At 41.3% G+C, this 12,797-nt stretch overlaps 2 protein-coding genes across 6 annotated transcripts in view; one reads left to right on the plus strand and one right to left on the minus strand.

Annotated features, from left to right (window-relative positions):
- The window catches only part of dpysl3 (dihydropyrimidinase like 3), a 44,114-nt gene extending 41,043 nt beyond the window's left edge, over positions 1–3,071 (minus strand). The window contains exon 1 of the mRNA XM_017705327.2: positions 2,751–3,071. Within this exon, the coding sequence (XP_017560816.1) occupies positions 2,751–3,056 (306 nt within the window). The 5' untranslated portion in view covers positions 3,057–3,071. The remainder of the gene's footprint in view (positions 1–2,750) is intronic.
- LOC108431875 lies at positions 2,890–11,895 on the plus strand. Of its 5 annotated transcripts, none has more exons than XR_005131604.1 (4): positions 2,890–3,005; positions 5,954–6,075; positions 6,801–6,901; positions 11,820–11,895. XR_005131604.1 is itself a non-coding variant. In XM_017705330.2 (4 exons), the coding sequence occupies exon 4, from the start codon at positions 8,544–8,546 to the stop codon at positions 9,558–9,560; it is 1,017 nt and encodes a 338-aa protein (XP_017560819.1). In that variant the 5' UTR covers positions 2,890–3,005; positions 5,954–6,075; positions 6,801–6,901; positions 8,523–8,543; the 3' UTR covers positions 9,561–10,820. The 5 variants fall into 5 exon arrangements, 4 of the variants coding, with proteins under 4 accessions (XP_017560819.1, XP_037401598.1, XP_017560821.1 ...); XM_017705330.2 differs by lacking the exon at positions 11,820–11,895 and adding an exon at positions 8,523–10,820; XM_017705332.2 differs by lacking the exon at positions 11,820–11,895 and adding an exon at positions 8,523–10,820 and having other exon boundaries at positions 2,932–3,005; positions 5,957–6,075.
- Positions 11,896–12,797: the final 902 nt, after the last annotated feature.

Consider the following 12,797-nt stretch of genomic DNA (forward strand, 5'->3'; position numbering starts at 1 on the left):
ATTGCCTAATATTACTACAGTGAATTTAGGGAAATGTTTCTCTGTCTATTTTCCCAGCAAGTAATCCATCTAATTCATTTCCATTAGTATGTCATGGTATGCTGGCCTACATGCATTTAGGCAAGATACATTAACGTAAACATCACTGATACTATAAAAGTTCTTCATAGTGCATTAGACAGAGCTTCTTCATTATCAAAGTGCTCCTGGTACTGCAATGCCTTTCTTGTGTTGTTGCTGAGTCATCTGTTTTAAGATGCACAGTAATGATATTGTCCCTCCACAAGAGGGACATCTCTGCCTGAGGTTTTATGCCCATTATGTCAGTATTGCCCCAGATAGTTACTGCCCTTTTAAGATAATGGTGGACCAGTTTCCAAACAGCAAAATTGGTCCCAGATCAATATAAATGGGCAAACTCCATCACTGTCAACTTGTCTCAGAAAATAAAATCATCACAGAAACTAAAATCATCCTTTATATAATGTTCTACAACCAGTTTCCCTTTCCCAAAACATTAAATGTTGCTAATAATAAATTGAAGTTATAAGTGCCAGATTGCATTATGTAAGGGAAACACTTACAGCTCCCCCAAATACCTATAGAGTGTTTTTCAACTCCTAAGAACAATACAGTGATACATTATGATGATTTTTGTCCAGAACCAACCTATCAGCATATAAAATGTTGACGTCTCTCACACACCCGGTAAAAAACAGCGAGGGGGTAAATCAATTCAGTGACTCAGCCTGGCATATTACACAACATGCATCTTACTCAGGTGTACAGTTAAGCTGACACAATGCACTATATATATATATATATGACCTTGTGCTGTAGAGAGTTTTATTAGATTTAAATTATGCTTATATATGCATTTCATATATATATATATATATATATATATATATATGAAATGCATATATAAGCATAATATAAATCTAATAAAACTCTCTACAGCGCAAGGTCATGAAGTAAATAAATGTCACAAGCCCTAAAGCAAAAAGCAATGATTTTAAAATTCCATGAGTCTCTGGGGTCTCTTGCCCAAACCATTATGTTTCCATATTTCCATATAAGAGAAGTTTCAAGTAGAGCAAACAGGTAAGTCAACAATGAAATGAAACAAAATTGGCCGAGCCAAAAATTTGAGCAAGATTAAAATTTTGTGTATACAAACAACCTTCCCATCTTTGCTACAAATAAAAACGTACATTTTTGAGCACATATCATTCATGAACAATTCAGCTGAAAGCGGCATCAGTGAAAACATTACAACTTAGGTAGAGTTAATCGTATCTGAGTGACTGGTTATAAATATATTGCTATAAACATCTGGTAAGCTCGATTATACACACAATACATAAAAAATACGTGCATCAAAATAAATGTTATTTGTGGAAAAGGTTGCTGTCAAACACTGTGAAACGCTGAAAAATGCATCGCAACGAAGTATCACTAAGTGACATCTACAGTACATTTTGATGAATCTGTGAATGAAAGTTTTAGAAAAAGGAACTCTCTTGAATTTATACGAGGGAATATGGAGTTGTCTCCTTTTTTACCTCTACAGCGTGGAGGCTGTCCTTTCGATTGGCTAGCCTTTGTTGTGAGTTGGTTATATGATTCAAACCGTGCTGCATTACAGCCACCAAGAGGATGATTAAAATTCCGTACAATTGAATTCCATAACGTATAAACGCAACCTAGTAATTGAGAAAGATTTACGATGACTTTACGAAGTTACTTTCAAGTCTTCATGGTGAATCGTGTGTCATTGCTGTGAAAGTTTGCAGGTGACAATATTATAGGAAAACAAGAAGATGACCAAAAGCATGTTCTAGCTGAACCTGTTTAACTACACAAAAAACAACTGGTGTTACTTTTTACCCCATGTTACCTCCTTCCTCCTCTACTCCTGAATGTTGCATGAACTTTTTTAGCTTCGCGATGTGATGCTTATTCTTTTAAAGTAGGATCAGGGGGTTTAAATGTGCTAGAGGGCTGTTTTGGCGTACAATAATCAATGATGGTGGGCAGAATCTTTCCTTTTCCTGGGGTGCTTGGAGAATATCCCAGCCTATGGGCCACACAAAAGCACTTATTTATGGAAGTTAATGAACCCGTTTAGACTTTCTCCGATGGCCAGCTGTTTCCCCTAATATTTGGAGAGCTGGCCCGATAAAGAACCCATCTGTCTGAACATTAAGGTTCAGTCCAGTCCAGATCAAATCACAGAGCAGGCCTGCATCACCTGATAACGAGGAGTGTGTGACACACATCAGCCCTCAAACCTCTTTGGATCTCTCTGTCTACAGAAGGATTTTGTATGATAGGTAATAGTTGATCGTAAACATGTGATCCTCGAGATGAATTACCTACGGTTTTACATTTTAATACCTCATCACTTGTTTTCCATCATTAGATAATTTTGTGTGTGCTATTTTTTAAAGTATTTTTTTTACAAACCATCTTTCATACGTTCACTTATTTTATACTAAGCTACATGGGCTTTTAGTTCTTGCATACAATCTGCTTAGCAACAACAGAGCTAAGCCTTCCTGACATTCCCTGAAACCCTGTCAGTCTGTATTTGAGCATATGCTAATACGGCTAACGCATTTGAATATCGGGTCAAACTTTCTTGAAACCACACTGGTGTGCGGGAACGTTTAGCACGAACACTGGAAGCAAACAGCCGCGTTTGCAGTCACCTGTGAGCAGAGAACGGAGAGAATCGAGCGTCTTACCTCGTCGTTAGAAAGCAGCGCCTTGTCCACGTCGTGTTTTAGTTCTGTCGCCTTTTTAAACTCGTGTGCACTGTTTACTGAGGAAGGTGTCTCCGTGTCCACTCCCTTCTGTCCTCGCGGTGTTCTCGACCCTCGCTGGCCGACGCTCAGAGCGTCAAAGTCGATGGTTTTGCTCTCGTAAGCTCCTTCCACGCTGCAGAACAGTCCGCCGTGCTTCTGCCGCGCTGCTTGGTCTGCGGTTCCCGAGCGCGCGAGGTAAACCGGCAGCTCGTCTTCTCTGCTCAAAGCGCGCCTGGCTTCGGCCATGCTACCGGTGCTAGAGGAGAGGAAGGAGGATAGGAGACGAGGAGACGAGGAGACAGTGAGTGAGCGGAGTAAAGCTAAAGTGATAACAAAAACCAGAGGTGGCACTGCTGTCCTGTATCCCCACGGAGCGTTAGAATACACCTATGAGAAGAACAGAGTAATTCTTTCTACACTACAGCAGCAGAGTGCTTAGAATAGAGTAGCAAGGACACCCTGAACAATATGCAGCTGAGGGAAGATAGAAATAATCACACGTTAGGCTAGATAAAGGATCTAAAATACTATCTAGTAAACGATTAAAAGCCATTTTAAACTATCTAACCTTTCTTTGAGCCTTCAGGGTTCAAACAGGGTTAGTCACTTCTGTGCCCAGCTACACTGATATCTTGGTTGATTCGGTCCAACTCAAACAGTATTTGTAGGGCTTTTTACAAAGCATACAGCAGTGGACACTTACACGGACACCTGCAGTGTTCATATTATTCCATTCCACAGAACACTGTAAATCAACACTTGGGGTTTTGTGCTTTACAGGAATCCAGGAGCAAATAACGGCAGGGGTGACTGTGGCAGAGAAAAACTGAGACGTTCTGGGGAAACCTGAGGAGGCACTGCACAAAGTCATTTAGAAATGATGTGCAAAACAAAAGTAAATGCAGAGGAGAACGATTAATGAGCTACGCCAGTGGCCAAAGTTAAATGTCTCTTAGGTCTAAAGAGGCCACGGATTGTGCTAGACATATACAGTATATTAGAGAAATGAGAACACGGTGGATGATTTTTAATGTGAGCATAAAGAAGACCAGGAGGCAGTTGACAGCGCATGAGTATGGTTAGGGACAATTTGGATCAGTAGTCATAGGTATTCGTTAATCAAAATACTTCCGTCCAGGGACAGGCTTGATTATTATTTTATATATCTTTATTATTATTTAGATATTTACATTTTAGAGCATTATTCAGCATTCGCTAGTAGTCATTGTCTTCGTTCTTTATTCATATCGCTCTTTTTGTGTTATTGTTTTGCTAACAGGTGTTGACCAGAAAAGGATCTGTTCCTCTCGGTTCCTTTCAAGGTGTATTCCTCCTGCTCTTATAGAGCTTTTGTTTTCTGGCCACTGTGGCCCTAGGCTTGCTGGGGGCCTACACTTGGATTTCTGTAAAGCTGCTTTGTGACAACACCTGTTGAACTGAATTGAAATTATTGAGAGTTGTGCGACAGACTAATGATTACAAACTCTGGAGTGTACTTGAGATGTTATAGGAGCATCAGGTGAGGTTACTGGATACTGGGTGTAACCAAAGACAAATTCAAATCCATGTGTGTACAGTGCATGCTTAACTTGACCAGTAAAGCCTTATTCTGCCTATGATAATTATGATTCTTAAAGCCTGGAAACCTAAATCTGAGTTTCTTTCTAATTAAATTAATCTGGCTCCTCAGGGCCCCTGATGTAAACATACAAAGTATGTCTTGTAAATATCTTCCCAAAGTTTAATAATGTCTGCTGTACTTCACCATTATTGATCTCCTTTCAATGTAGAATGGACGGTCCTAAAAATAGGTCAGGCTACCGTCACAAGGCTAACATGGCTCCAAGTCACCGGGCGATCCAAAGCTTAGTAAGCTAGCTACTTCCTGTGCTCTCTGTTTGACTTTCTAAATTTTAAGCAGGAAGGCATGCACTCAGAGAACATTTACAGCATTTGGCTGATGCTCTTATCCAGAGCGACTTAGAGTTTGATCATTTTACACAAGTATGCGAAGGTAGTGTTAGGATTCTTGCCCAAGGACTCTTATTGGTATAGTGTAGGGTGCTTGTCCAAGCAGGGGATTGAACCCCAGTCTACACTGTAGAAGGCAGAGGTGTTACCCACTACACTATGCCAACCACAGGCATGAGACCAGGCATATTACTAGTCATTATTTTCAGTGTTAATGCCCGGTGGCTTAAAAGCAGGGCTGCCCAAAGTCTAGTCTGTGGGCCAGATTTGGCCTGTGATGACATCTGATTTGGCCTGCCAGAAAGTTAACCTAACACCAACCCCTTAACCCAATGAGAGAACAGATGTTTATACTACGTATGACACATTCTGATTTTACCTACAAAAATGTGTTTTAGTAACAAAATAGTTATGTTATAAAATCCATTTTGCAAAATTTTAATTTGAATCCTTACTACCTTCTTTCTTTATTTATGTACTGTTAGGTATACAGTGCAAACATTGCAGTTTGGTCTCTTAAAACAAAAGATTTGGGTCCCTTAAGAGTGATTATCTCGTGAGGCTTTCAATTGAGAACACTGCCCTTTCAGCACTCAAAAACTAGTAGACAGGTAGACTAGTAGTAAGACTTGAAAATGTCACAGTACTCATAAGTTAAACTGTGTACCCTGTGACTTTTAGAAAGTATTGCACTGTGGAAAGAGATTGGTGTCTGTATCTGTCTAGTGATGTGATGAAGGCCAATGCAGCTTCATAGTCTCCAGAGCTGTAGTCAGCACAATGTCAGGTCTTAGCATGCAACCTACTGCTTGATGGAGCGCTGATGTAGACAGAAGTACCTGCAGAAGACAACCTTTTCAGATTTGAACTCATGCTACCCTAAAGTCTGAAAAGTCCCTAAACTCTGTCTGTAAGGCACTTTCACAGTTTTTAATGGGGACATTTATGCAGTAGGGACAGATACATAGCAATGTTGCAGCCTACACAATTAACTCAAAGTCTAATCCAGCCTATTGATCTTTTATAGCTTGATTAAACATGCTAACATGGTTAACAATAATAAGAATGCGCTGTCTTGCATTATTAGCAAGATTGACTGACTGAAATGTTCCTTTAAGAGTTCAACTCATTTACCCTTGTTATTTATTTGTGGGTTTCTGTTTGGCTGGCAGCAGGCTTGCACCATCCTCGTGAGAGATCAGCAGCCAGAAAACAACACATTAAACCAGCTTGAGGCACTGCTAAGACAAAGACCACAGTGAAAGAAGAGCTGGTAAAGGTCACCCTAGCACAGGTACAGTAATTTCACACTGATAACAGCTGGACTTCTCATGCCTATACATCACTAACTTTACACTAATGCCCTGCCCAAATCTCAATGAAATCCTGTAAGCATTTTAGATGACTTTAATGATAGAGTTGCACGCTATTTAAAAGTATGCCCTTCTTCAAAAGGAGAAATCCATCAGTTTTTGAAAATGTCTACATAATGAACTCTTGAGATGTAAACAAAGTCTCTGTAGTTTGATATGAGATGGTTAAAGCTTTTCTGTAGGTAATGTTTTGTTTTACAGTACACTAATGCCTTACTAGTGCCTCTCTGCTCTGAATGTATTGTAAAAAGTTTAGACCAAATCCTCATATGACAACAATGGCTCAGATCACACATCATATTTGCAAGTAGTAACTTACTTTGATGTAGCTTTTAGAGGCTTTAAACACTTTGGTTGACTATCGCCACCGTTGTAAAGAAATCTGAGTCTGTAAAGTTCTCAAGAATGGTGCATTTCATATCAGCTTTAAATGACTTTCTTTATAGTTGGAGTACAGTTGTACATAGTATGTAATACATGTAGAGACTATAGCCTTTTTCTATGTACAATTTGTATCCCTCATCCTGTAGCTTTTCATCAGTGGTCCATGCCATGCCCCTATTTGAGAATACCCAAATAATATCAGCATCACCTGTTTATTTGTTTTTGTTGATTTTGTTGCTGTAATTGTATATTTATTTACCAGGGACAGGACAGATAAACTGTGTTTGTAATGTGACAGACCAATGACCAAAGTTGGAGACCCCAATGTGATGAGGATCAATCAGACACAACGTAGTAAAACAGGTGAGGGTCAAAACCAGATAGAAGCTAACAACAATCATTAGAGACATATAAGCCAAAAAGGACAAAGACAGAAAACGTCAAAAAACAAACCAGGTCAAACAGTACCAGTAGAAAAATTAACACTTGTTATGCACTACAACAGTGGCAATACTTTGCACTGAATGAACCAGTCTTTATAGGGTCGAAAATGTTATCCCGATAAACAAAATTCATATTGTTTGATATCGATACATATCACAATAAATGTCAAATTATGATTTCAAATTTGAAGGCAGATTTTTCTCTCCTTGGTGGTTAATTGCTGTTTTCATCCTTTATGGTCAGAACATGACAAACACTTGCCAGACAGTGGAACATCTCACAAATCTGCCATGGGAGAGTGGGAGAAAGTTTTTGGTTGGCTGTTTTTACAAGCTGGAAAAGCACGGCCACAATTTTCGTAATAATAATTTTGTCATAATCTAAGAAAGAAAACATTCCCATTACTATCCCATTACAAATGCTAAACAAGTGGTAAACACAGTGGTGGACAGTAACTCAATAAATCTAATATGTTACTGTACTTAAGTAGTTTTTTTTGTGTATCTGTACTTTACTTTAGTATTTCCAATTTGGGCAACTTTTTACTTTCACTCCACTGCATTTCAAAGTCTAATATCTGACTTTTTACTCCACTACATTTTGAGAAATCTGTTGTTCCTTTTGGTTTTTGTGTGTATAAAAATGTAACATGTCAAAACGAAAGAAGTGCAAAGCAAGAACACCAATCAGGGCACAGCGGTCACTTTATTCTGAGCTTGTTTTGACCTGTTGGTCATACCAACCCAGATCTATACAGTAAAGGAAAAGTTTTTATTCAGCTTGTAACTAATTTATAAAGTAATCTTAAACTGAAACTTTGCTTGTTTGTAAAAGTGATTTCAGAGCCACTCGGTTCTCCCTGATGGAAACTGTTTGCCTTTAGTGTTTTATGCTTATGATCATTTTAATAGACGTCAGCATCACTAATTAATGACGTTCTATTAAAAGACTGGTTTACCAAGAGAGACACTGGAGGATTTTCACGTAAAATGAGTTTATGATGCGAATCTTGACATGATAACAGGACATCAGAGCCATAATTACTCTTTTATTACTTTTACTTTCGATACTTAAGTACATTTGAAGGCAAATACTTTTGTACTTATACTCAAGTGGAGGTCTAGAGTAAGGACTTCTACTTTTACTGGAGTAATATTTTACCTTGGGTATCTCTACTTTAACTCAAGTACATGATTTGTGTACTTCGTCCACCTCTGGGTAAACAACAGTGTTAACTGTTTAGTTTCTCAACATCAGCCTTACTGCCATCACACCTACCACATCCATGTATTCAAACACCAGCTAGCAGACATCTGGATTTCTCCATAGTAATTTGAGGGGTGAACCACAATATAGCTAACACCAGACAAACAGAGTCCTCCTTTATGGTATGTTTAAACTGAAAGCAGTACTTTTCACCCAGTATGTGGACTGTCCCACCAGGACAATTGACCTCCTGTATGCTAACATCAGTGATACATACACGGCCATCCCTCTGCCCCCACTTGGAAAATCTGACCACAATCTGGTTCTCCTGCAGCCTCTGTACAAACCCTGTGTGATGAGGCAACCATCTACAACACGCTCCTTCAGGAAGTGGTCTAAGGAGGCGGAGGAGACCCTGAGGGACTGCTTTGCATCCACAGACTGGAGTGTGCTGCATGACTCTCACAGCAAGGACATTGAGGGGGTAACAGACTGCACAACTGACTATCTGAACTTTTGCATGGACACTGTGGTTCCTGTAAGAACTGTTCGCTGCTTTCCTAATAACAAGCCCTGGATTACAAGTGACGTAAAGGACCTCTTAAACAAAAAGAAGAGGGCCTTTAAAGACAAGAACCAGGAGGAGCTGAGGAACGTTCAGCGGGAACTCAAGTCCTGCTTAAAGGAGGCTAAGGAGACCTACAGAAAGAAGGTTGAGCAGAAGTTACACAACAACAACATGAAGGAGGTCTGGGACAGTATGAGGACAATCACAGGATGCAAGCCAAGGAGTGACAGTGTAACAGCTGGAGGTGTGGAGAGAGCGAACGAGCTCAATCTCTTCTATAACCGGTTTGATTGTCCTGTTTCATCCTCATCTGCTTCTGTCTGCCCTGCCATCACAGCAACCTCAGCCTCTGCCTTCTCAGTGCTGCACAGATCTCCCCACCACAGACTGTCAGCACACACAGTCCACCCCCCCCACTTCTCTGCAGACCAGGTCACAGGGGTGCTGAGGAGACTCCGCTCTAGGAAGACAGCTGGACCTGACAAGATGAGCCCGAGACTTCTTAAGGCTTGCGCCTCTGAACTTGAGTTACCCTTGTCGAACATCTTCAACATGAGCCTGCAGCTGGGGAGGGTTCCCACGCTGTGGAAAACCTCATGCCTGGTCCCTGTCCCCAAGAAACCTCACCCCAGTGAGCTCAACGACTACAGGCCAGTTGCGTTGACGTCCCACATTATGAAGACCATGGAGCGACTGCTTATCCCTCTTCTCAGACCCCAGGTACAGCATGCACTGGACCCTCTCCAGTTCGCCTATAGGGAGAGGATTGGTGTCAAGGACGCCATCACCTACCTCCTCCACTGAACCTACTCTCATCTGGACAAGGGGAATAGCGCTGTGAGAATCATGTTTTTTGATTTCTCCAGTGCTTTTAATACCATCCAGCCCCCACTTCTCAGAGACAAGCTGATGAAGATGCAGGTGGATCCTCACCTGGTGCAGTGGATCACAGACTATCTCACCTGCAGACCACAGTACGTGAGGCTGACTGACGGTACATCTGAGACTGTTGTCAGCAGCACTGGAGCACCACAGGGGACTGTGCTCTCCCCCTTCCTCTTCACTCTCTACACATCAGACTTCCAGTACAACTCTGAGATGTGCCATCTGCAGAAATTCTCGGATTACACTGCCATCGTTGGATGTGTCAAGGGTGGTCAGGAGGAGGAGTACAGGAGACAGGTGGAGGAATTTGTTGCTTGGTGTCGACTGAATCAACTGCAGTTGAACATATCCAAGACCAAGGAGTTGGTGGTGGACTTTCGTAGGTCTGGACTACCCCTGCAGCCAGTCTCCATTGAGGGGGTTGATGTGGAGACGGTCAAGACCTACAAGTACCTTGGTCTGCATCTGGACAACAAACTGGACTGGTCAACAAACACGGACACCCTGTACAGGAAAGGACAGAGTCGGCTCTATTTCCTGAGGAGACTGCAGTCCTTTAACATCTGTAAGAAGCTTCTGCAGATGTTCTACCGGGGCAGTGGTGGGAGTGGAGCTGGACTCTCTGGTAACAATAGCAGATAGGAGGACTTATAGGATATAATAGGATAGGATAAACTGCTTTCTATCATGAACAATGATAGTCACCCACTTTACACCATCATCATGAAGCAGAGGAGTGTGTTCAGTGGCAGACTGCTGTCACAGAGCTGCACAACGGACAGACTCAGAAGATCATTCATTCCGAGAGCCATCAGACTCTTCAATTCCTCCCATCGGGGACGGGAGGCTGCTGCTGACTGAGTCTAACCCAGTCACACTACATGGACATTATTCAACTACTCAACCGCTTAATTATTTATTCACAATTACACTTCCCCAACCTCTCTTACACTCAAGTACATTTACTCATGGTGTGGCATTCATATATTCACATATTCACTTTACAGAACTATGTTTTTACATGTACATATTAATAATTCTATGGCACATCAGTCACTTTTATAACCAATGTCGTTTGCACCTTGCACTTTGCTCTGTGAATTTATTTATTGGCTGTTAGAAAAATCTACTGCACTCCTCCATCTACAGATAGTTCTTTACCGTGTACAGAAAGTTCTTATACCCTTATATATTTTCTATTGTTCTGTGTTTGATAGATGTCGAATATGTTTCCTACTGTATTGTGTTGTTGCTGCTGGATGCCTAAATTTCCTTCGGGATCAATAAAGTATCTATCTATCTATCTATCTATCTATCTATCTAACTTATGTCTTGTCTGATCTATAGTATCATCAATTCGCCACGCTGTGTGAGTGACGGAGTGCTACTTCAAGTTAGCCAATTGCTAAAAACAGCTAGCCTGGAAAAATAGCGTTCTCTCATACCTCACAGCTTCCACAGTTTACTTTCGTTTAGGCAGTTTACTTTTGGGGCTGTAACTTGCATGAACCCACTTCTTTCTTTCACTCTCGTTGCTTGGGAATGCATTAATAATAAAATATGACCGAGAGCTGTAGCAGCCCTTTAGTTGTGAGGAGCAGACGTGATTTAATGCTGCTAAAGCTTGTTAGGATGTAAGGAAAGAAGTGGCTTCACTCTAAGCCAGTACAGTTTGATTACTCCACTCAAACAGGGAATGTATAACTCCATGTTTCAGACATTGCTGAAGTATATTCAGCGAACCTTTTTACTGGTTGCACCCTCCCTCTCTAATCATGTTGAAAAACTCGGAAATGCATCCTCTCCTGGCGACAGCAGAGTAGCATCGCTTTCCTTGCAGAAGAAAACACAACCACCGCTGTCGCTAGAATGTGCAAGTGTGATAATGGTCTATTACATTCACGGCATTTGGCAGACGCTCTTATCCAGAGCGACTTACAGTTTGATAATTTATACACAGGTAGGCGAAGGTGGTGTTAGGAGTCTTGCCCAAGGACTCTTATTGGTATAGTGTAGGGAGCTTACCCAGGTGGGGATTGAACCCCAGTCTACAAGGCAGAGGTGTTACCCACTACACTATACCAACCACTATTCTATCCACAATTTATCGAACCTCTCTTATAGTTCTGTCGAGGAAAATTATATTGCGATACTTATCGTTATCGCTTTATCGCCCAGCCTTAGGTGAAGGTGATGAGTGCCAGGTGTGTCCAGTTAGAACTCAGGGCACCGGGATCTGGAGAGTGGTTGATGCAGGTAGGTTGAGCGTCATATGCTCTCTGTGAGGATTCTGGGACTAGGAGTCCGGGAGGGGATCAGTGTCTGGGGTCTTATTGAGTACAGAGCCGAAAGAAGGCCTGACAGTTACATAAAAATGAATGAATGTATGTATATTTTCATCTATCTGTTTATGTCCTGCCTTGCGATGGACTGGCAACCTGTCCAGGGTCTATCCTGCCTTTCGCCCAATGACAGCTGGGATAAGCTCCATCACCCCTCATGACCCAGAAGGAGAAGCGGCTTAAAAAGGTGTGTGTGTGTGTGTGTGTGTGTCTGTCTCCTCTATTTCTGTTAGGATTCCATTCGTTTTCAACTTGATAGTGTGATCTGTCTAGAGAGTGAAACTAGTCATGATCCATTTACAGTTTATGCACACAAGACCACTATAGTGCTATACATCTGTTTGTGCTGTCATGCAAGTTATTGAGGGTAAGTCATCAGTTGGCACATATCCTGATACCCCATAGAGCAGGCCAGTTTATGACAGAGCAGAAATGTAGTATCATGGGATGGATCTTAAATTATTCATCCTCCTTTCTTTTCCTCCTTTTTCTTTGCATCTTAGCTCCTCCCTCTCAGGAAAAGGGGCAAGGTGCGAGGATAAGAAGCGAGGAAGGAGCAATCCATGACAAACATTGTCAAATGAGACGCCTTTCACTTAATCATCCCTTTTACAGATCTACATATTATAAACACTTGTGTCCTGTCATCAACTGAATGCTTTATTAAAATTTAACCGCATTAACAATTGAGTACAGTAATGTCAAGATGCATACATTTAAAAAATGATGGATGTAGACCATGCCTTGAGTACAGGGAAATGATGAGAAGATGGGAGCTTTAAGGAGCTTGGACTGGAGTTTTGAGCAGCCTCTG

Source organism: Pygocentrus nattereri, chromosome 16 (genome assembly GCF_015220715.1).
Source record: "Pygocentrus nattereri isolate fPygNat1 chromosome 16, fPygNat1.pri, whole genome shotgun sequence".
Taxonomy (NCBI): domain Eukaryota; kingdom Metazoa; phylum Chordata; class Actinopteri; order Characiformes; family Serrasalmidae; genus Pygocentrus; species Pygocentrus nattereri.